This window comes from Miniopterus natalensis, chromosome 15, assembly GCF_054644295.1.
Source record: "Miniopterus natalensis isolate mMinNat1 chromosome 15, mMinNat1.hap1, whole genome shotgun sequence".
Taxonomy (NCBI): domain Eukaryota; kingdom Metazoa; phylum Chordata; class Mammalia; order Chiroptera; family Miniopteridae; genus Miniopterus; species Miniopterus natalensis.
The window spans coordinates 12,684,684-12,709,489 of record NC_142095.1 but is presented as its reverse complement, the minus strand read 5'-3'; the positions used below and the strand labels follow the sequence as shown (position 1 = coordinate 12,709,489).

Below are 24,806 nucleotides of genomic sequence, written 5' to 3'. Positions count from 1 at the left end.
TCGTCTCTATGACAGACGCCTAAGAGAAGAGATTGGAATTGACTTGTGATTTTTTAATCACTTGTTAAATGTCTGCTTTGCTCTCAGAAAGAAAATTCTTTAAGGGCTAGACCTGTATCCATTTTAAATCGCTGCGTGAAGCTCTCATGGCCAGCGCAATATGTGGTGTACAGCACTGTGTTTCACATTCACTTCGAATGAACTTAGGTAAGGCTGAATAAATACATTAAGTGAAATGTATTAAAAATTAATGATAGAAAAGAAAACGTAAAAAAATATTAATTAATGGTGAGTTCACTCTGTGAGAACTTGAAAGTGGGGCCGGGGAGCTGGGAAGAAAATTAGGGGAGATTCTATGAAAGTGATTAACTGAAAAGGGGGCAGCCAGGCCAGACGGAAGGAGCCGTGCAAGGTGTGGAAGGTCTGTCCGCACTGAGGACTCCTGCAAGCCGAGGGGGGATGTGTATATTTAGGCCGATGTCGGATGGTGTTTTGTGCTAAGCAGCTTGGATTTTCTCCTGCAGGTGAACATGCAGGGGATTAACATGATAAAGTTTGCCTTTTAGGAAGATCTATAGGCAATTGGAATCCATATAACAGACCTTTAATGTTCAGTCCCGGTGGAAGAATTGGTACCTAGCTAAGAAAAATGGATTTAGGACAGTTACTCAAACCTTCCCCTGAGGTAGTCTGGCCCTAAGCCCTTTTATCCCCGGGTTTCTGTAGCAAGAACAAATGCATATTTTATTTCAGAGCTATTTGCATGCATTGTTTTTACAGTAAACTCCGCGGGTAGGGGCTGTCAAGCTGTTTTTTTAAGTTTTTCATGACTCAGATAAATTTAACCATCGATGTTTACAGCACATATATGGTCTTTAACACCTCTTTGAAAAACTCGATTTTTAGTATCTGGATTAAATTTATTTAGTATTGATGAGCACGTGATTCAGGCTACACGAAGCACTCTTCAAACTGTCACAAGTTCAGTTCCTTGGCTCCTGAATTAGAAAGAGATCAGTTCCAGGCCGTCGCCCGGGTAAATCTTTCGCCCACTGAAGATGAGGCTCCCATCCCCGCTGGCACCTCTGGCCTTGTTAACTGATACCCGCAGCGTAATATACAGCTTTGCCTTTGACACTGGAATTATATTTATTTCTACTAACTCAGCTCACTGCGTTCTGGGAATTCTTTCAGCCTCTAGCACAGGAAATATATGCTCAGGAACAGCATGTGAGAAATTGAGATGTTTTCTTGACCTGAGCTTGAGTTCAGTTTGGGGGTACATATGTGCGTGTTTTCATTGGTGCTGGACTGTAAGTAGATACGGCGAAGAATCTTGATGTGTGTGGGGGTTTTTTTGTTAAAAGATTCATCCCTACGTTTTTCTCACCATTTGTTTTTACCTATAGCAGTGGACGTGAGAACCACATGAAATTAGAGTCACACCTGGGATTAGGACTTGGAATTCTTCTATGCTTTTGTTTTGTTTCATTTGCAAGTACATTCGCTAGTAATATATGGAAATTATGGGACCCTCTGCTCTCTTAAAAGAGGAAATGGTTGTGCCCTCACCCTTCAGTCCTTTAAAATTTAATTAATAGAAGGAATGGTAAGCAGTTATTTTGTCTATCTGCCTGCATTTATTTAGTCATTTGATCAACAGTTGATGAGATGTACATTAACCCTCAGCCACTTTGCTAGGCCAGCAGGGCGGATGCTTGGCAAAGGTGAACAGGCCCCAGCTCCTGGCTTTAGTCAAATCAGACTCCCATAATAGCAGAGGAGAACATGGAGATGCATTATGGAAATTTAATAAGATTTAGCTGGTCCCCTACTGATGGACATTTATAAATTATGGTGCAGGATAATTAGGCTACCAGGCTGAGCAGCATTTCAAAAGGGTGATCTATGCTAATATGGAAAATTCTTCATGCAGAATTAAGGTAAACAAAGAACAAAACCCACCTACGAAGCAATAGTGCCCCCCTTTGGAATTAATTTTAAAAAAGAACGAGATAGATGGATTAGTAGATATATATTTATGCATTCCCCTGGAAAGAATTATAAGAAAAGGGGGGAGAGGAGTTGAGACGAGGTCTTACACTTTTTATTTTTAATCTTTATATAGTTTGAATTTACTAACTTTATATGTGTCCTTCCATTTGTATATCTACTTATTTATTTTTAATATCAAAGGAGCATCTGCACTATAAGATTATAGCTGTATTTTTTCTTCTTTGTACCTTTTTCTGGTAAAATGTGTGGTGTTACATAGAGTATGTAATAATCTGTAAACATTACATACGGTATGCGAAGAGCTTTGTCAGAGACAATTACAGTGCCGAAATACAGAGGAATGAGGCAAGACCAGACAGTGGTCCATCTTGGTCAATAAATGAGATTCTTTTATTTTTATTTTTAAAGATTATCTTAGCCCTTTCCTTGATGCTGTGCCTTCCAACCATACAAGGTCCTCCAATTTGTAGTTGGGTATATAAGTCTGCCAGTTGTAGGTGAGTCAGTTAATGCTTCTTGGAACGACTGGTATTTTCCACTTTCTTGGTGTCAAAACATGTCCTCATTCAGCACAGGTAATGTTTCAGTCACATTCCCCATAAAATGAACCAAATTTAACCTTCAACGCATCCTTTGCATTCTATCTACTTGGAACATTTGTTTCCTCTGTTAATGTTATTTCTCTGATATACTCTTTTTTTTTCTTTAAAAATAATCTTTCCCTAAATGAACAGAATTATGGAAGAATTGTTAAGTAAAAAAAAAAAAAAAAAAAAAAAAAGGTTTACTACTTAAGACAGAGAGTTGAGTTTGACGTAATTGCACTGGCCATAAGACAATTTATCAAAAAGTGGTTTTCTCCGCCATGTGTCTAAGCAAACAGCTGTTCTCTGAGTTTGCCATCACTGTGGGGCTTTTTCCTTTCCTGTAAGGCTGCTTGCCATAGTAGAGAATTATACTTGAAACTAAATATACGTATTAATCCACTACCAAGGGGTAAAATTGGGAATGTACAGGCAAATTGCACTTTCTTTGCAGTATGTTCTTAACTTTTTATTTATTTCCACTTTTCCGGTTTAGATTGTTGTGCTTGTTTTGGCCTAAATGGTAGGGATAAACATGTGTCTGACACTTGTAACTATAACCCCTGAAATCTGTCTATTCTACTAAAACAAACTATTGTTATAGTAGCAATGGAAATTGTCGTAAGGACCCCATCTGCTGTTTCGTTTTAGTTCTAATTCTAACCTGTGGGCAGAGAACAACCATAATTATATCTTAATGAATGTTAAATATTTTTCTTCCATCCCCAGATCATGAAGTCAATGACAAGGACTGTATAAAACTCATTTCCTTTTACCTCCGATGGTAAGAAGGGTAACAAATAAACCGTTGGAAGGAGAAATCTAGAGAACACAGTCTGGGTGTTAGTTTGCCAGCAGCTACCACAACATAGCTGGGAATTCACTTAACTTTTATTTTCCTTATTGACAAAATAAAGGGTTTGGATTAAATAAATTTTAGGATCATATGACAGAGGCTTTCTATACCTTCCAGGCTGGAAGTTTATTACAAGTAAGAATTACCCAAATAGCTACACCTTGCTTACTGTAGTATATAAGACAAAATTAAATGGTAAAGAGGGTGCTAGAAGTTGAAAGGGAATGTAACCAAATAGCTCCCTCTACCAAAATATGATGATTCTGTGCTGTAACCGTCACATACTCTTTCCCATGTAAATCATGGTTTAAACTTGGAACTTGCTAGCTCTATCATCAAGAAAGATAGATGATAGATAGATAGATAGATAGATAGATGATAGATAGATAGATAGATAGATAGATAGATAGATAGATAGATAGATAGATATAGATAGATAGATGATAGATAGATAGATAGATAGATAGATGATAGATAGATAGATGATAGATAGATGATAGATAGATAGATAGATGATAGATAGATAGATAGATGATAGATAGATAGATAGATAGATAGATAGATAGATAGATGATAGATAGATAGATAGATAGATAGATAGATGATAGATAGATAGATGATAGATAGATAGATAGATAGATAGATAGATAGATAGATAGATGATAGATAGATAGATGATAGATAGATAGATAGATAGATAGATAGATAGATAGATGATAGATAGATGATAGATAGATAGATAGATAGATAGATAGATAGATAGATAGATAGATAGATAGATAGATAGATGATAGATAGATGATAGATAGATAGATGATAGATAGATAGATAGATAGATAGATAGATAGATAGATAGATAGATAGATAGATGATAGATAGATAGATAGATGATAGATAGATAGATAGATGATAGATAGATAGACAGACAGACAGACAGACAGACAGACAGATAGATAGATAGATAGATAGATAGATGATAGATAGATAGACAGATAGATAGACAGATAGACAGATAGATATTATACTCTCACACACACATACATATATGCATCAGGGCTCTATCATGTACAGAGCATCTGTGGGAGAGAATTTAACAAATCATTTGCTGACACACCGGGGACTTTACAAAACTGGATAGAAGAGAAACAAGTATTTGGGGATAAGTCTGGAAAAGCAAAGACGCAGCTCTGACATAGAATTAGCAAGAGTTACACTTATATCTATCACTTTTTACCCCAGATCAGCACAGGCTCCTTCTGCCTGCGCATGGAAGGAGATGAGTAATGCTGTTCAGGTGTAAGACTGCAGGAAGCTTAAGGACTGTGTCGAATTATAGCAAGAGCTGAAAGGAGTTCAAATTCATTGTTGGCAGTTTCCAACTTCAGGTCTAGATGGCCCAGGTGCTCCAAAAGTATTTCAACAAAATCCTATCGTTGTGCCCATCTCATTCATTCAGACTTCGTTAGGCAGGGCTGTGAAGGCCTGTGTGTTAGCCAGGCTGACTGACACGTGGGATCAGTCCTTCATGTGCTCACTTGTGACCTGGAGTTTGTGCAGGGGGAGCCGTGCATGTAAACTGTGATTTCAAAACTGCATGTGGTAGTAGACATGATTTCTAAATTAGAGGATATTGTACGACTAGAGTGACAGAAATTGACATCTATTCTGTGCTTCCAAAATGCCTATTCATGTCTCTACAATAGCGTCCACTGCCATCAATTACAGTGCCTTTTACTTGTCTTTCGGCCCCTTGAGACTGTGACCACCAGGGCGATGCAGCGTATATCATATACTGAAGAGATTTGAGGTCTTTTGTATTTTGTTTTTAAATGAATGAGTGTGTTAAAATATTTTTGAGTATATTGGCATTCTTCAATATGTGTCATCTTTTAATCATTAGTATGAATAGCTTTTAAATGTGCAAATCACCCTGAATAGCACAGACATAGTTTGGGTTTGTTGTTTTTTATTTGTTTTCTTTGTGTGTGTGGTTTTTAAATGTGAAGAATCTTTAATCCAGCAATTCTACTCATAAGTATCTTTAAAACATACTTGCTTATGTGTACATATACATACAAGGGTGTTTACTGCAGCTTTGTTTTTATAACAGCAAAACATTTAAAATGAAACTGGTACTTAACTTTATTTATACTTGACTATAAAGCAGCCATTATAATATATAGGAGTTAGATCTATATGTACTGACAAGAAAGATCTCCAAGACATACTGTTAAGTAAACAAACACATAAAATTGATTCACATGCACATACAGGGTGTCCCCCAAAAATGTATACGCACTATAACAGCTGATAGCTCAATTCTGAAAATGAAATGTATTTTAACAAACACTACCTTTATAATTATTCAAAGTGTATATACATTTTTTGAGACACCCTATACAGAGGCAATCCCTACATGGAAATTTTATCACATTTTAAATTACAGTTCTTAATCTTTTTTTAATTTCTTTATCTCATCTCTCTATTTTCACTCTGAGATTTTATAAGCCCACCTCCAATAAACTGCCTCTGTTGTCCTTATTTATCTTCCCCACCCAGCTCGTCCCACTCTACTTGTATTCTTTTTTTCTGAAATAAGATTTATAATCTACCTGAGGTGAGGAATTTTAAATTTAATATTTAAACCACAAGACCTGTAATTTAGGATAATAAAGAAATATATTTTAAGATGGAGATGAGTTAAGTTTTAACAGAAAATAGAAAATCAAAATAAAAAATTTTACATTAATTTTGTTGAGCAAAATATTTACTGTTGTTTTATTTGTTTGCTTAAGACAACAAGTCCTGTAAATCATTAGACTATCCCATCAGTTTGTGCATCAGATGTTTCACACTTAATACAAAGTTTGCAAGAGTAGAAATACTCCACTAAGCAAGCAAACAGTAATTACTCCTTCCTAATTGCCATGCAACTTTATTGCTATGCATTGTTATAATTATATTTTAAATACTCCCCATTTCCATGATAGACCATAATGGCTGCTAGCACATTATGATCTGTGGCTTTTAACTGCATCTCACTTCCACAAAGGGGTTATTTTCATTTCATCTCTATTTTAACTACTGTTAAAAGAGACTAAGCAAAATTAATTGGCACCGTAATACTGCAATAAGGAAATTGTAGACAATATGATATTTCTGTGCTACTGAATTCATCTCATTGCTCAGAGGACTCATGTTTGATACCTAAGAAGAATTCCTTCTTCTGCTAGGGAGCCAGTCATAGTCAAACCCACGTTTCTCGAACTTCAATGTGCTGACCCATCACCTGGGGATCTGGTTCAAATGCAGATTTTGATTCAGTAGATCTGGGGAAGAGCCCAAGACTCTGCATGTGTAACAGGTTCCCAGGTGCTGATACTCGGACTATGCTTTGAGTAGCATCTCTTTAGGGTACTATGTATACATGGTGTAAAATGCTATTGACAATACACGGACTCACACACACATATAAACTTTACCCTGAGCCCTGCTATCATCATTACTTTTCACTTTCAAACCTGGAAATCAGTTGCTACCATCAAAGAACTTAACACAAACAAGAACAGCACCCAACCTATGAAAGCCTGCCAAGTAGGCACGAGGCAACCGGGTCAAAGAAGGCTTCCCTGAGAACACGACGTTTGAGCTGCATTCTGAAGGCGGATTAGCAGTTTCCCAGATGGAGAGTATGTGAGAAACTAAAACTCAAAATTACATTCCTGGAATTCAAGGGCAATGTTATGGATATATCCATTTTGCTTTTTATTGATTTCAGAGAGAGGAAGGGAAAGAGATAGAAACATCAATGATGAGAGAGTCATTGATGGGCTGCCTCCTGCACGGCCTTTACTGGGGATCGAGCCCGCAACCCGGGCATGTGCCCTGACTGGGAATCGAACCACTCAACCACGGAGTCACACCTACCGCGCTATCCATCTTTTTTGAATGACACATTTAAAATTTGTTTCTGGGGTTTTATTTTTTTATTCATTTAGCAATACATTGTGGTCCTTTTTTCCCCATCATAATCTTCTTCAAATTAGTAAAGTAGCAGCAGTTGTTTCAATTTAGCAACATCAGCAAATATAAATAAATTATTATCAACATCCGTAGCTTATTGAAGACTCTCGAATATCAGGGCAGCTAAGATTTGAGGCTTCTAAGACTGTAAAACATGACTCACAAAGACATCTCAGCTGGAAGTTAAAGTCTCACTCCATGACTTTGTAAATTTCTCTTAGCAGTAAAAATAATTTTTTGAAAAGGGGATTGGGGAGATGGGTGGAAAAGGTGAAAGTATTAAGAAATACAAATTGGTAGTTAAAAAACAGTCACAGGGATGTAAAGTGCAACATAGGGAATATAGTCAATAATATTGCAATAATTGTGTGCGGGGCAGGTGTGTACTAGACTTATGGGGGGTGGTCACTTTGTAAGTTGTACAAATGTCTAATCACTATGCTTAAACTAATATAATATTGAATGCCAACTGTAACAGAAAAAAATTTTAATTGAAAAAAAATAATGGAAAACTTCAAGGTATGTTTAAACCCAGAATCTCATAGTCTATCTCCATTTGATCCTTAGCAAACTAGAATATTGTCATTTGGTAATTTTGTTGCAAGGATGCTTCTGCAAAATTTTTCGACACCAGTGTGTAGAAGAAATTCCAAGGTTAACAATTAGTTCAGTGCCTTCTGTTTTCCTGCCAACACTGCCCCCCTAATTCTATAGCTTCCAAGTTTGCACAAAGTAAGGCTTTTAAATATGTATGTATGTAAGTATGTGTGCACATGTGTGTACATATATACATATGTGTGCATATATACACATATATATTAATTCTCTTGTTTATATAAATGTATGCTATATATATTTGTTACATATTTAATAATATACATTTAATACATATTTAAACTAAAGAATTGGGAAAACCCTGCCTTTTTAGATTGCAATTATAGGTATATAGTTGTTTTATGGAGGACAAACTAAAGAGATGATCTTTAGGTAGTTTAGATCTTTACTAGATAGTTCTTTAGATACTTTAGATAGTTTAGATAGTCTAGACAGATCATAGAGATGATCTTTACATAGTTTAGATATGCAGTTATAGGTATATAGTTGTTTTATGGAGAACAAACTAAAAAGATGATCTCTTTCAACAAAGAAAAATTTCCTAGAACTTGGTTCTAGAACAGTTATTATCAAACATTTTAATGTAGGATTTGGGGAAAAGAAAACTCAATAAAACCAATCACTGTGTGGATGGCACAATACTTTTTCCAGTAGTAAAATACAGCTTTGGTGGATTTAAACTGCCCATAGACCTTTTGCAGTTGAGTCACACAAAAATAATAGTAATCATAACGAAAAAAAGAAAAGAAAGAAAAAGGAACATTCATCTTGGGCAACTGCATTTTAACACACATAAGAGTAACACGAGCTGCATCGTGCACTGGGGATCATGGAAGCCAGACTTTGGTGGTGACTCAGGAGAGGGACCTGGGCTGCAGTGGCCAGATGGTCCAATGACAAGCTGTAGTCAGCAAGATCCATTTTGGAAACACAGATCCTCTCCATGAGCAAACATCTTTGTCATTCCTGGAGAACAGTCCCACGTACTGTGGCCAGATCACCGTGGAGTTAGAATGGAACAGAGCTGATGAAAATGAAGCCAGTTGATTAAACACTCCCAACTCTGACGCTGACAAGCGATCAGGTTTCACAGCTGATAACTGGCAGTGGCTAATAGAGGTGCTAAGAGATGCTGATCGTTACAGCTGTATGGATTTAGTACCTATTTATGCACCATACAGTTTTAAGCCCTTTCTGTGCATGAATTCATTGAATCCCTATAGCAGCTCTTTGAGGTAAGTAACATTATCACCCCGGTTTTATACATGAGGAAAAGTGAGTCACAGAAATGTTTTTAAAAATAATATCCATTGTGTTATACCTAGCAAGTCGGGAAACCAGACCTCAAACCCAGGAAGCAGACTGCCACCCCTAATAATCGACTGCACCCAAAATATGCATGAAAGCCTATAGAAGCATGAATAGCCCGGAGAGAAGCCATTGTCACAGTCTATAAGGATCTGTTTTAGGAGATAAAAATTACAATGAGTCTTGCTTCAGACAGTAGTAAGTATGACTCATGGAAGTCATCCAGAGAAGGAAAAGAGGCAGAAGCTACAATTCTTTACAGCAAGACATTTAAGGCATTTCTAAATTTGGTTGTCTAGAAATTTGTGTTATTGCCAGTGATAAACTCACATTTAGCATGACCGTACCATTTGAACGGATGGATGTACCTTGAATGTTTATAATGTCAGGAGAAAAAATATCCTATAGTGAGGAATGATTTATATATATATAAATATATACTTTTGAAATCTCACAGGAAATTTTCTTATGCATAGAGTTTTGAGGTCCATTGATTGCATTAACCCTTTTGGCTTTCCTTGGGAGAAAGAATTTGGACTACTTGTAATGTGATAAATTCCATAATAATGTTTTGCTTCAGCCAGATTAGTAAATGCGAGCAACCTCACTGGGAGTGAAAATGGGGAGGAATGGGTTTTGGGATTATCTATTAAGATGATAATGCTACATACCAATTTCTAAATCGTAGTGCATGAAACAATGAAGACTTATTACAGATGTGTGGGATGGCCTTGACTGATCTTACCTGGGCTCATACATGTCTCTGTGGTCGGTTGCACATTACCTATGTGCCCCTGGTGATCTTAGGGGAGCTCACTCCAGTGTCTGTACGGGGGCCGGCATTGGGTGATCTAGTTTGGCTTTGGCTGGGGTGGTGGGGATGACTCGTCTGCATTTGTGTCTCATCTCCCGACTGGCCGGCTGGGCAGAGTCACGTAGCCATACACAAAGGCAGAAGAAGCAAAAATATTTAAGTCCCCTTCTTTTGTCTCATTTGCTAATATCTCACTGGCCAAAGCAATTTACAGGGGGTCAGACCAAGAATCAGACTGAGAGGACTCCGCAGTGCTACCTGGCAGGAGAAAAGGGTACTGGGAGGAGTGGAGAATTAGGACATTAACACAATTAATTCTCAGCAGAACACATTTTTTTCTCCAGAGTATAGGGGGGGAGGAAAGGGTTCATTTTGGTTTTCAGTCTATAAACTTCCAAGTTAATATTTGGTTTATTCAAGCACATAAGCTAACAAAAAACCCTCCCGGGCATATTAGTGCATTGATCAAGTTTTTGAGGCCAACATGGCTTTTTTTTTTTTTTTTTTTTTTTTAATTCATTCATTTTTAAATATGTTTGTAGTGTTAACAAGCAGCAGTTTTCACAGTCAAGTAGGGATGTGGAGGTGGCATCAATTTTCAAAGAACAATTTTTGCCCTGTTAAGTTTTTAAAAGATTATCATTTTGCAGTGTTATCGCTAGAAGGGGAGTTCTGGCAGACTTCAGTTTGGGCCACGGTTTCTTAGGAAATAAGTGTACAGAACTCAGTAGGCCCATATTTCCCCCCATCCATGATTCGTTCCTTAGGGCCATATCCTTCGGCTATATTTTATCATGTGGGTTCACTTAATATTCAAATCATTGGTCTCCCTGGGATTCTGACGAGATTTTACTGGGAAGTTGGAGTGAGAGGGGGTGAGTGAGCAATCAGTTTCTAGCCTTTATGAAATTATAGAGGAAAATGAGAAAAATAGCTAGTTTGGTGGCAATTAGCAAAAGAGCCCCCTTTGTAGAAAGAAGCTCCCAAGCACCTCTTTCCAAAATAGAATTGGACAGTTTCTACAGGGAAAACAGAGTCGGTCTGAGGGAGAAATATTTATCCAAACACAAATACTGGTTATGAATATGCGCCTAACGTAACTGGAAGGGGTCGACACATGCCTCTTTACTTCTAAGGCGAGTTCACATTCTGCTTCAACTGATTATTTTTTCAACAATGCTTGTCCTACTCTTTTATGGTCTGCCAGTACTTTTCTGAAGTCCAGTTAGATCAGCCGCCAACAGAGCTGAGACTAAAAGGGGGCCAAATATCTCTCTAGAAGCAAGACTACTTCAAAAGCTATGCATTACAAAGCCCTACTGTGACTCACATAATCACCGATTTTTAAGGGGAATTTGCTAATATGGGATTGGTTTCTTATCTCCCCAGCCCCTAGTGAGCCTTTACTGTGCAAATTCGCTGATGGAGGACAGAAGAAGAGGCAGAACCAAAGCAAATACACCCAGAACGGAAGGCCTTGGCCCCGGGAAGGAGAGGTGAGTCCTCACTGGCTTGTGCTCAGAAACTTGGCCACAGACATCCCTCAGAAAGAGCAACAAGACAGACGACTGGGGCCACGAGGAAATCAGGTCTCGTGGAAAACCAGATGGCTTCTCAGGGGGCAAATGAGCAGGCCTATGGCAATGTGCTCAGGGTAAAATTATTTGAGAAAGGGTATAGGAGTTCAGCATTGACCTCAGCTCTGCTCCACAGTACGTCTTCTGTTTTTTAACCAAACTCGAACCCTACAGGCACTCACAGAAAGACTTATTCGCAAAGAATGGTCTGTAATTGTATAACAGTTATGAAGTCAGGGTATGATTACTTAAGAAAATATTTTCGGTGACATCAACAGTGAGAGTTGAATGTTTGTGTTTTGAAAAAAAGGAAACAAACACTTAGATTGAGCTTCTCTACTTGCACACATATGTGCATTTATGCATATGCCCGTGTGTTCATAAATGTGTTGATATGTGTTATATATGTGTATATAGCAATATAAAGTTTTCAGTTGGTCAAGGAGAAAGAAAAGTTAACATGTACAACATTTTGTTTTGACAACAAAGAGAAAAGCATAGAACTATTAATTAGCCATTTACCCTCCTAACACAAGATGGTAGAAAAGCAAGCTTATGGATCTAATTCCACTTGAAATGATATCTTTGGGTTATTTTTTATTGTAAGAAGACAAAGAAAAGGTGTCTGGGCTTCTAAGAGGTCTTTTTATTCTTTGTGAAATGGAATGAAGTTGTTTGAATGACTTGAATAAATGCCATTTTGTACCAAGGCCATAATTTCAACAGAAGAGCTTTATTTAGCATTTCTATTCAAAGCACCTACTTCATCCATTTATCATTTAAGAGGAATCCTATTTGATGCGGCATTTACACTCTCAGCACTGAGAGAACATTTGTAAGGAAAAAAAGGGGGTGCAGATTTTTCTTAACAAATCCTTTAGTCATTTTTTAGTTTCTAAGACTCTCATTTGTTTTGAGTATTTTCATGCAGGTCTCAAAATTCCTCTTAAAGAGTATAGTTATGTCCAAGTTCTGTATTATCTATAACTCATTACCATAAGACATGAAAAAGAGAATCATCATGGAGTGCCTAAAGCTAATTAAAAATAGGCAAGAGTCTCAATATTCTCAATTTTAGAAAGGCAGAATGACCCATGTGTTTTTAGAGTGCAGTTTAATGGTCAGTGGGTAGCCCCACTGCCCCCAGAAGACAGCTGATTTCTGATAACACTCATGATCATACGTTGGTATGTTGGTCCCATACCAAACATCCATAGACTACAATCATTTGATCTTCTAAAATTTAGCCAGGTCAAATGCCCACTGATTAGAAATATTTCTGAATCCAAATTATAACCCAAAAGCATCAAAGCTGAATTAGGTAACTTAACACTAATGACTGGAAGTTCAGTTCTTGTCTTCTTAAGAACCTATAATACTACATTTGCAGTGTAGCGTTGTGATGCCAGTTGCAGCAACGCACCTCGCCTGGGTCTACATTTCACAGAAGCCAAACCAGTGAACATAAAAGGAATGCAGAGTGAGAGCTGCCACCTGGTGCTGTGCACATCCAGAACCTGGGGCTTCTGCTTTAGAGTATGAAAAGAAAGAGCATGTGTGCTATTGGCCTGATAACATTGTGATGTCAAGTTTTGAACACAGAGCACCTTATAATTTAAATGTAGGTTTTAAAAGTATATTCCTAATATTTGTTTTCAAAAGTTGCTTTTTTTAAGAGCTATACATTTTCTTATTGAACTATGAAAATGAAGGGACCTTAATAAATTTATCTGTGAGCAATACAAATATATTCAAAATGCATAGACACATTCAGAAAAAAGAAATCAGAAAAAGAGATGGCATGCACTAAAAATACGCTTATCAAATGTCTTGGTTTTGAGATGAGCATGTTAATTTTTACAATTTTATTGCGGTCTTAGAAGTTGACACACCAAGAATGTGGGATAACTTTGTGTGTCCATCATTATTTATTTTTTGCATCGTACTTGCTAGAGTAAATTAAAGTATATTAGAATGGTTGATAAAGTATGACATAATACACATTAATCCTATGTAAGCACTATTTAATTAATTTTATATACCAGTAAATTCTAATTACTGTATTTCATTGTTTCTAAGATACACATTTTTTGTTGTTGTTTTTCCACATTTTCACACTTCTGAAATTTGTTCTCCTCATATCATCAATGTCATCATTACAAGATAATTTGTGTTTGCTCTTGTTAGTCACCTGGGCGTACTTCCCACATTCTCTGCTTAAGGTCCATGACCAGGCTGATTGTATGAACTGAAACTGTAATCAAAGCAAGAACAGTGGGTCAGATTCTTAGGGGGAATTATCTGTTTTCCCTTCCTTCATCTAGTGTTAAGCTTGACACCTGCAACTTCCCTTGAAGTTTGTTTCTGATGCATGGCGTTTTCATTTACCTTGTAGCCCTTTGACATCCCAGCTTTATACGGAGATCATTTGGGGTGTTTGTTTTTTTGGTATACAGTTGACCTTGAATAAGATGGGTTTGACCTGCACGAGTCCACTTACACATGTTTTTTTCAATAAATAAGAGTTGCCCCTTTGTATCCTCTGGTTTCCCGTCCGCAGTTTCAACCAACTGCAGACAGAAGACAGTTATCAATCTGCAGTTGGGAATCCGCAGCTGCTGAGGGCCAAATATGTCCTTATTGATTTCAGAGAGAGGAAGGGAAAGGGAGATAGAAAGAGAGGGAGAAACATCAATGACGAGAGAGTCATTGATCGGCTGCCTCCTACACACCCCCCATTGGGGATCGAGCCCGCAACCCGGGCATGTGCCCTGACAGGGAATCGAACCGTGATCTCCTGGATCATAGGTCGATGCTCAACCACTGAGCCACACCAGCCAGGTTGTATGTGAATTTTTGACTGTGTGAGGTTGGCATTCAATCCCTGTGTTGTTCAAGGGTCAACTTTATACAGTTATGGGAAACCTTTCCATTATCATTACCTTAGATAAAGTGAAGAATAATTTAGATTTTGCTGCTTCAGAATGTGAAATAATAGCACAAATCGAAGCTGTTTACTTTCCTCCTTTTGAAAATCAGGTAAAAATGATAGTGTGAAAAGCATTTCTGATGAAACGCTTAATATACAAAACCAGTAGATTGCAAGCATCATAGAAGTACCTTCAATATGACAATTGATAGGTTATATTATAATTTTAATTTATTATGTAAAGCTGTTTTCTTCTGAATGGCATTTTGATTATAGTTCTTTTAGCACAGTTTAGTGAAATGCATTTTTTTACCCAAAAAAACACAATACTGAAAACTTTATACACATAAATTAGTGCAAATTATTGAGGTTTTGAAATTTAAATTTACGCTGGTACATGTTTTTGCATAAGAGAGAACAAAGGCATATTGTAAAGTTATTAAGTAAGCTTTCAAGTGACAGTGGAAACTCTGAGCAGCATGATCTGGGGTGGGGGATCTTCAGCCTCTTTCCCAGTGCGCTACAGTTCTTATTGTTTAATTTCTTAATGTAGCAGTTCAAACTCTTCGGTCACAGTATCCCTTTATACTCTTAAAAGTTATTTATTACTTCATTACAAAGAAACAATAAACCCATTACATTATCAAAAATAGTGTATTTTGTTGAAAGTACTATATTTTTCAAAACAAAGACAATTATTTTTAAGAAGAATGACACTATTTTACATTTTTACAAATCACTTACTGTCCAGCTTAGTAAAAAATGACCAGGTTTGCATATCTGCTTCAGCATTTAAGCTGTTGCAATGTGCAGTTTGGTTTCTTTCATGTCAAGAAAGTCTAGCTTACCACAGACATGGCATTGAAAAAGGTAAGAACTATGGATCTCCCAAAAGAATCTCAAGAATCTCTTTGGTGTCATTAGACCACATTTTGAGAACCACTGTCCTAGAAAAGCTTGAGTCAAAGACAGGGCTGATATTCAGCTTCCATATGCCAGAAGAGCCATGCAGCCTGATAAAACATTAAATGTATCTGTAGCATTTGGTACATAACTGCTGGCACTTGTCCATCAGTGCAACTCCATTGCCCCTTCCACTTTGGTACCTTCTTCAAGACCTCTCATGATCCAGCAAAAATGGGGTGCTGGCTGGCACAGCAGGAGTTCTCCAGGACCTTGCTTTAATGTTTAGATCCTGATTGGCCAGTGCTTATGCCATACTAGGGGTAAAAGGTTTTAAGGTCACCCCTAGCTCAAAAATGGTCTCACTTGATCATCTCTATGACTCTGAAAATATTACATTGGCCAGATATTTGATTTCATCTAATGCTATATTCTCAGTTCTTACTTCAGATAGTATGTTGCCCAAATAGATCTTGTTAGTGTTCCCCCAAATGACTAGTCTGGAATCAGGAATGCATAAAATTAGTTCAAAAATATACCAAGAACATAAAGAGGAACTCCTGTTGCATCTTCCAATACTTCCCAAGAATTCATTTTCAGAGACTACCAAAAAGCTACCAAATTTGTTTGTACTTTTTGCCCCAAATATGAACAGCTATATAAGACGTTCAACTATGTTGTAAAAGTGATTGAATAAATCAAAGGATGGATATTTCTACTTTGATCATGAAAGGCTCTCAAATTTTGAAGTCATTTTATATTGATTCTTGTTGTGACTACTCTTTGGATTTCCTTCAGAATTTTCAAATATCAGTAAATGCTAAGTTTCAAATTACAGAAGATGATGCTATTTCTCCAAATTGTCATGCTGGGATAGTATCCTTAAATAGTGCAAATATTATAAACAAAATAGCTTTCACTGACTTCAAAACTCTAATCTAGCTTTTATAAAATCTTCCCAAACCATATACTAATTGAGTCATTAAATGCCATTGATAATGAGTGCTTTGGGAATTGTATTTCCAAGAAGTAATGTTTTTGCCATGGACACAAACAAGAGACATGCCAACTAAACGGTGAGAAACCCAACAAATTACTCATACGTCCAGTGAAAAAAATGCCAAGCTTTTATTATAAAAACTAAAATCAAAATTACATTTATTGCCTTTATCTTATTTACAGTGATCTGCTGGAGTCAATTGAAAAGCAATGAATAATAAATATTTTCTCTTTGATGCTCTGAAGATTTTTTTCTTAATCTGGAAACAGCAAGATTATCTTCATAGTCTAGATATTCAAATGAGCTAATGGAACTAATTAACAGTCAACACTCACCTTTGCAGGAATTGTTTTTAGGTTATGTTAAAGAGAAAAACAAGTCAGCTTTACTTTTTTTGGATGTATTCTAGGATGTATTACTTTTTTTCTTAGTATTCTAGGAATACTAAGTTTTAGAATTTCTCACCTATTCCTAATGAAAAAGCAAGTTTTAGAGGAGACATCATGATATATTATTTCTTGAAGACATTTTATTTACATGCCTTTGGAGTTGCCCAAGAGACAGGAGTATGGTATAGGCAATGCAGGGGGTGCCATTCACACAGACCAGAAATGCATCCCTTCGCATAGTAAAATGCTGTGGCTTCGCCTGGGCATGTTAGTTTAAAAACCTTTAAGGGATGGAACACACTGGTATCAAGTTCTTTAATTTCCTTAAATTAATAGATTCCATTAATGCACTCACAAAATCCACTATTACTGAGCTGAAAGCTAAAGTTAACAGTTTTATCACAGCCATCTTAAGCTAAGTGATCTGTTATAACCTGTCACCTAGATAATGTTATCTATTGTCAGACCTGAAATCAACTGTTTGCAGTGATGGATGAAAACCTCCCCGATGCCGTAAAGTTTTATAACTTTTATCTATTTAGAGCTACCATTAATAAAAAGTCTCTTCAGTGCCAGTAAGTGAATGAAGACCTGCAAAGTTCATGCGGGAAAATGGGATTCCTCATGCTATTATGAAGTCTACAGCCAAGTGCAGGCAAAGTTGATACACCTGATTCCAAATACCCACCGCCCTCCTCCCTGTTGTGCCTCAAGGCACTGATAGCGATTATTCATTCTGTCTGCATGAGACTGAGACAAAGATGTCTTTTAAGATTTCTGAGTTGGCAGATAGTCATACTCAACACAGTAGTTACATCCTATGTTCCAGTTCTAGAGAAGTAAACATTTTATTTGAGGGATATGCTCTAATTTTTTTGTTTGTTTTTGAAAAAAGTCAAATACACACGAGTTATAATTTATCCGCTGTAACTGTGTCTTCACCACCATCATCATCGTTACCCCTGCTTTATTCCTTCCGTGACTAATACTTTATGCTGCACCCTGAGAGCCCAGTGAGGTATAAGGTATGATTTCTGCCCTCAACGTATATTAGATCTAAACATCCAGAGTGAGAGCCCCTCTAATCTCCTTGTGTTTCCAATTCACTCTCTTACTTTTTACAGAAATGTTCTTTTTTTTTTTTTTTACAACAATTCTGTTTGGAAGAGTTTTTGAAAGGCAATATCGAAGCAGCAGCGTAGCAAAAAGCAATGAGTCAGTCAGTATGCACTTGTTAAGTGTCCATTGTGTGGGAGGCCTGAGATTGCTGGCTGCGGATGTGATGTCAGTGAAAGAAAACCAAGCTGAAATAATAATAAAGATAACAACAAAAATGGGAGCCACAGGAGCATCATTTCACAGTAGTCTTGTTGCTAAGAATTAATTGTTTGTTTGGGTGTTTGTTTTTCGGGGTAGGTAACTGAGAAATTGATTTCTATGCATTTACAAACCAGAAATTGTCCCCAGAGTTGGGAAGCTCCACCTTGTCACCTGCCTGATAGAGGCCTCTATGCCCTTGGGCGCTGGCTGAGTGGCACAGAGAGAATTATGTTGAGAGAAGCAGCTTGAGCTTTGGGCTGTTATTTAATAAATCTCGAGTCCTTCTCCAACGCACCCATTGAGAATAGTAATTCTTTCTGAATTTTAAGGAATTGCGTATGTCAGCATCCGTTTGCTCTTCTTTATAATTTACAAGGCAGTTTAGTGGTTAAGGGAGAAAACTCAGGAATTTAAATCGCAAATCTACAGCTTCTGAGCTGAGTGACAACACGGCAGGTTTTTCAGTCTGTAAATTTCCTTTTTCTCATCAGTAGAATGAGGATGGTCGAAGGTGTATATTTTGTAATTGGAAGGATTCAATGAGGTGGTGAAGGTAAAGTACTGAGCACAGTGCCTGGGAAACTATAATTGCTCATGTATCAGCTGTTATTATAACTGTCATAATATCATCAACACAAACCAAGGCTTTTTAATCTAAAAACCAGCTTTGCTATGTGTTCCTTATGACTCAAATGTTTAATTCCTTGTTTTCCAATTTTATGCCATGTCTATTTATTTTCCAAACAGGAATTATTTTGAATTATTGACTTTAAACGAAAATTTGCTGCCAATATAATTTTTCAGCTGAATTTTTTTTTACTTATTTTTATAAAACATTTTATGGAACAAGTTGAAATTATTTTAACTTTGACCCACATTTTATTAATGTTTTTATAAGATCACATTCCAAATCATAAAGAATTACTTAGCACTGAAACATTAGGTGTTTTTAAAATTTCTAGCCAATTTTCCTTTGAAGGTCATGTAATCATAAAAGCCAAAAGCTGGCACGTATAGGGGGACTTGGATGGAGATGATGAAAGAAAAAGGAAAAAAAAAAAGACAAATAAAAAAGAAAACATGAGCTATTGCTAGATATCAAGAAAAAGGTTGAGTTGAGCCAATATTGAGAACTGATAAATTACATGGTTGGCATTTTTAAAGGGAAAGAAAATGAATTATTAACTTACCTATTCTGGCAAATACTATGGTAATTAATTTTGGATACCAAAGGTGCTTACGTAACCTGTGGCTATGAAAAGGACCCCTCATGCTCAAGTACCTTCCAATATCCTTCAAAGCAACTGTCTTTGACAGAAGAAGCATTCTAATGCTATAGTTGGTGACTTATTAGATATAACAGGAATTTTCTTACATGTACTATGGCTCCATAGGGCTGAATGTAAATAATTTTGAAGCTTATGCTTTCTAATCTATTCAAGGGTGATGTTCTAAATTCTGTGCAAGGAAATTTTAGACTCTTTACAAATAGTGGTATTAATACCATTTATAAAATTTACTTTTGTTTGCCAAAAGACTCAGACTCATGAAATAATCACTTTGAAAAAAGATACAGTTGATCCTCACTATTTGTTGGCTCCATATTTGAAAATGTACCTACTGGCTAAATTTATTTGTAACCCCAGAGTCATTACTCATGCTCCCAGCTGAGGTTGAAATACATGGTGCGCTCTTCCGCCTTCTGTTTCAGCTCTCATAATGTAAACAATGTCATTTACTTGGTTTATTTAGGGCCACATTTTTCACATTTTTGTGCTTTATGTTGGTGAATTCACTGTTTAAAATGGCCCCCGAGTGTATTGCTGAAGTGCTGTCTGAGGTTTCTAAGTGCAAGAAATCTGTGATGTGCCTTATGAAGAAAATATGGGGAAAAGTAGAGATAAGTTTTGTTCAGGCATGACTTGTAGTGCTGCTATTGGCTGTGAGTTCAATCTTAATGAATCAACAATATACAGTCATTTTTCTGTATCCACAGAAGACTGGTTCTCCAACCCCCACCCCACCCCTGAGGATATAAAAATCCATATATGTTCAAGTCCCTTATATATAAGTGTCGTATTTGCATATAAGCTATATTTGTCTATAGGCTACATCAGGGTATGCCTATATATAACTTCATTTGTATGAATTCAGCTTAGTGCTTGGAGCATGACAAATTCAAGTTTTGATTTTTGGAACTTTCTGGAATCTTTCTTTTTTCAATATCTTTGCTGCATGGTTGGTTGAATCTGTGGATGCAAAACCCACAGATACAAAGGGTTGACTGTATATTAAATAAGATGTATTTAGATAGAAACACACATAAAACAACATTATGGGTTGATCAGTTGGTCAAAGTGTTGACCAAGGGCTCACAGGAACCTAACTTTGTATTTCCTCTAGGAGCAATGATTCAATATTCACTAATTCAGTATTTATGGTGACTTTACAGAATATAATTACTGCAAATAACAGGAATTGACTGTATCTTGTTTTATGATTATTATTATCAAGTGAGATCCAATCTGTTGGTTAAGTTTATACCCCTCCCATCGATGTAAAAAACAGTTTGCCTGGGTATCAGAAGTAACTGTACCAATGCATGAGCCAATTGTCCTTTTTAGTTGTGTCACAGCCAATTATTAATTGTTGTGGATTTAAAGACAACAATAGTTCTTACTCTACTCAACCAAAAAGTATAAAACTATCTAAGGAATTTGGGAAAAGCTCTGATTCTATTTTTATTAATTGAACGCACATGTGAGTGACCAGTTGGCTTGTAGCCATTTCATAAAGATCGTGAAACATTTGACCCAATGTTAAAATTCACATACCTTTCTTAGCAAGAAAGAGCCCTTCATCTAACATAGTGAATTATTTCTGTAATCATTTATAACATTCTTATTTATACACCATCCTACTTAAGAGAAGAAGGCTCTTGGCCCTTTAGGAACTGAAATGGGTCGTATCGATATGGAAAATCGATGGTTTTCCATAAAATCTGGGGAGAAAGAGGCTATCTATCCCTATGGTCATCATTGATAGGAAAGCCTCTCAACAGAAAATTTTGTTGTGTTTTTTAAAAGCATTTGGCTGTCACTGTGACCAGTGCTACTGTAAATAAAGTATATTCTTTGAGACATTCTTAGCAGTGAGGAGACAAGATGCAACCCCACCAAGTGGCCCCTGGCCTTTGGTTGGATCTCCTCTGAAGAAGAATGTCCCTTTCACAAACTATTTGATCAATCACCAGCCAACATCCTTCTTATTAAGTATTAAGAGCAACCCAACAGTGAGGCTCAAGAATTTATTACTTATATTAACCTTGAAGCGATATTGGCTGCAATTTAATTTTATAATATTGAACATTAAAATTTTTATGTTTCAGAGAGATGGCATTTAGATACTGCCACAGTGAGCCACTAGAAATAAAAATACTTTGAGGAGAAATTACTACACCTAAAAAATTGCTATGTCTATATAGTAAAAGGAAATAGTATATCTAAAGAATTACTTTTAAAACTAAGTAATAACATGTAGATTTAGGATGTCTTTAACCATAGTTCAGGAAGGTAGAAACATCATCTGTATAGTTCACTACTTTTTTCTTTGTGTATATCACAGTGCTTGATAATTAGTTGTCTAATTCTTTTCTTTAATAAGACCTTAGGGAAAAAATTAAGATATATCTATTAACATCGCCAGGTTCTGCAAGTAGTCTTGCTATTCTTGAACTGAAGGAAGTCTTTAGATATGTGATCTTAAAAAAAGCAGTTAACTGTTATGGTGAATGCCAGCACTCGCAAGTTGGGTTTGTCAACCAGCCCACCAGATGTATTTTTTATTTATTTCATGTGTTTTACCTGTAATTTAGAGAGCAGGCTCAAAGTGAATAAGCCTTTTAATTTCAAAAGAAATTTTCCCATTGGCACAAGAATGTGAATGCTCAATAATCCAGCATGAAAACTTTCTTACTTGGTTAAGTGTTTTTATTTTAAAGCTGCTGGGCCCAATATTTACTAACCTATGATCACTAAACATAAAAAGTAAATCTTACAAATTCCTATAATAGTGTAATTGTTCGTGTAATGTGATTACTGATGAGCGCCAGTCCTCTGCCTAGTCTCCATTCTCAAAGAAGAGAATGGGGTGGTGTATTTATATTCTTGGAGCAGAGGAAGGAGTGGGTGGTTTAGCAGAGGCATAAGACTGGAAAGATGACATAAGCAATTACAAGGAGAAATGCTGATGGTTGATCTCTATGTCTCCATGGATCAAGGCAGCTAAATGGGGCATCAACCAACTGGGAGGTTTCTGGAGTTGTTGGCATTGTTCTGGCAGTCCCAGCTTGCCACAGGACTCAGATTGTCCCCATCAATATTTAAGCCATAGCTTACAACCTCCAGGTAACATCAAATGCAGCTGGTACCTGGATGAATGTGGGTCCATTAACCAGATACCTGGAACTTTCACCTCCCTAGGTGCACAGGATTACCCCGGTAGCAACATCACCATTTTATATTTTTCACCCTGTATACATCACATTGTTGGTCCTAAGCCACCATCAATTAAAGATGAAATATTATTTTAAATGTCACTAAAAAAGAGGAGACAATTGCCAAACTAGCAAATGCCATCGATTACAGGAGTCCCAGTTTTGCAGATATTAAAATGTGAAAGAAAAACTGTCTTAGAATCAATGAGTCTCAGTTATTTAGACTGAGTTAAAAACAGAGAAGTACGTACGTAAAATATGGTAATGTTCTCTTATTTTCTTTTATGCTTATCGATCAAGGCTTACTTTAACTTCAGTTTTATGACAAACCAGGACTTCTTTTTCCCTCCAGACTTTGAGACCCTTAGCCAGCCACATCACGCAGTGCTGTTACACTTTTTCTTCGGCTTCCCTTTTAACTGTGCTTCTGCGCAGCCTTAGGCTTTCTCAGCCTTCCAGTCTTCATTCCTTCTGCATCTTTCTATCTTGTTCTTGTCTGTTGCTATATAAGAGAGAAATTCTCTATCTGACAAGGATGCGTTAGTGAAAGCCAAAGAGGAGAAATTCCATGATGACATAGCACATAAACAACAGCATGACTCCCCTTGATGTTCTTTGCCCAAACATAAGGCGGTGAAATTTTCTATTTATTGACTTTTGTGTGCTCTTTTTTAAAGGGATGAATCCCTTGCACCTCATTTGCTGGACAGATTTCCGAAGCTGTCAGGATGACTGGAATTAGCAGCCCCCTTCTCCCCACTCTTGGTCAGTAACTTGGAGCAGCGGGGCCTCCTTCCCCTAGGCTCCTGCTCAGGATTTGTCTCCGGTGTCCTGGCTTCCCTGCTGCATGGGCAAGTCTCTGAGCAATCCCAGCAATCATCTTGCTTCCTTGGTCTACTGACCAGTCTAGGACTGAAAGGTTTTCTTTAGAAGTCTGAGTTCAGCTGAAGTTTTTAAGAGGAAAGTTTACTTAATAAAATAAGTAGAAATGAAAAACTCCAATTCCATTTTCAAATACAAATGTAACTGAAGTCCAAATTCAAAATCATCTTTAAGTCAATTATTTATTAATTAGCTGCTTTAATACACATTTATTGAGTCCCTGTTATCTTCTAAACAGTGGGCTCATAACAGGAGATGGCACCATGGGCACGGGCAGGAATCTAGTTGAGAAACACACATGGCAAAGCACAGTCATATTAGCTCCTATCCTGTGTCACGGGGACAGAACAAAAGCAGCAGTTAATGCTACAAGGTGAGAGAGGGATGGCTTTAAGAGGTCGGATGTCTAGTTAGAGGCTGGAAGACTAGAATTTTCAGTTTTCCCACAGACAGTGATGCATAGTTTCCAGCCAAAAACTACAGCAGCAGAGGCCCAGAGGCCCACGGTAGGGTGAGCGTGTGTCTGAGTTTGGTGAAGGACAGGGTCTAAAATTGCACAGGAAGATTGTGGAAGTCAGTTGGTAAGTAAAGACTTGATCACGAAGGGCTCTGTGAGCCATGTTTTATTTCAAAAATAACAGGATGTCACTAAAAGAAAGGATCATTATGTGGTCCGAGTTGCCTCACTCAAGAGCGGTCCTCGCAGCACAGCAGTGTGGCGGATGGATTAAAAAAATATTGCAGGGAAAAGTAGAAGAAGATGTTATGGCCAAGTGATATTAGCAAACACCCAAACAAGAAATGAGAACTTCAAAAGAGGCACTGACCATACATCGAATTTACTAATGTAACTTGGCAATAAATGTCTGGAATTCAGGATAGGTACTTGAGTTTGAGATCAAGATTAAAAAATCGCTCAGACATAAATAGTAGTTGAGATCAGAAGGTGAATGTCATCACTATACAGGAGAGAGGAGAAGAGGGAACCTGGCCCGAGGGCTGGCATCTCAAAGGCAGATGGAACACGTAACGCCAAAGCAGAAATCGCTCTCTGAGCGGTCAGAAGGACACTAGGGGACAGGCTTACAGAAGCCA

The 24,806-nt window shown here is 37.1% G+C and overlaps 1 protein-coding gene across 12 annotated transcripts in view; it reads left to right on the top strand.

Annotated features, from left to right (window-relative positions):
- RBMS3 (RNA binding motif single stranded interacting protein 3) overlaps positions 1 to 24,806 on the top strand; it is a 640,734-nt gene that overhangs the window by 501,408 nt on the left and 114,520 nt on the right. For all 12 annotated transcript variants that reach the window (XM_087824903.1, XM_016198811.2, XM_016198812.2 and 9 more), the window contains one exon: positions 11,606 to 11,712. In XM_087824903.1, coding sequence (XP_087681029.1) covers positions 11,606 to 11,712 — 107 coding nt within the window. The remainder of the gene's footprint in view (positions 1 to 11,605; positions 11,713 to 24,806) is intronic.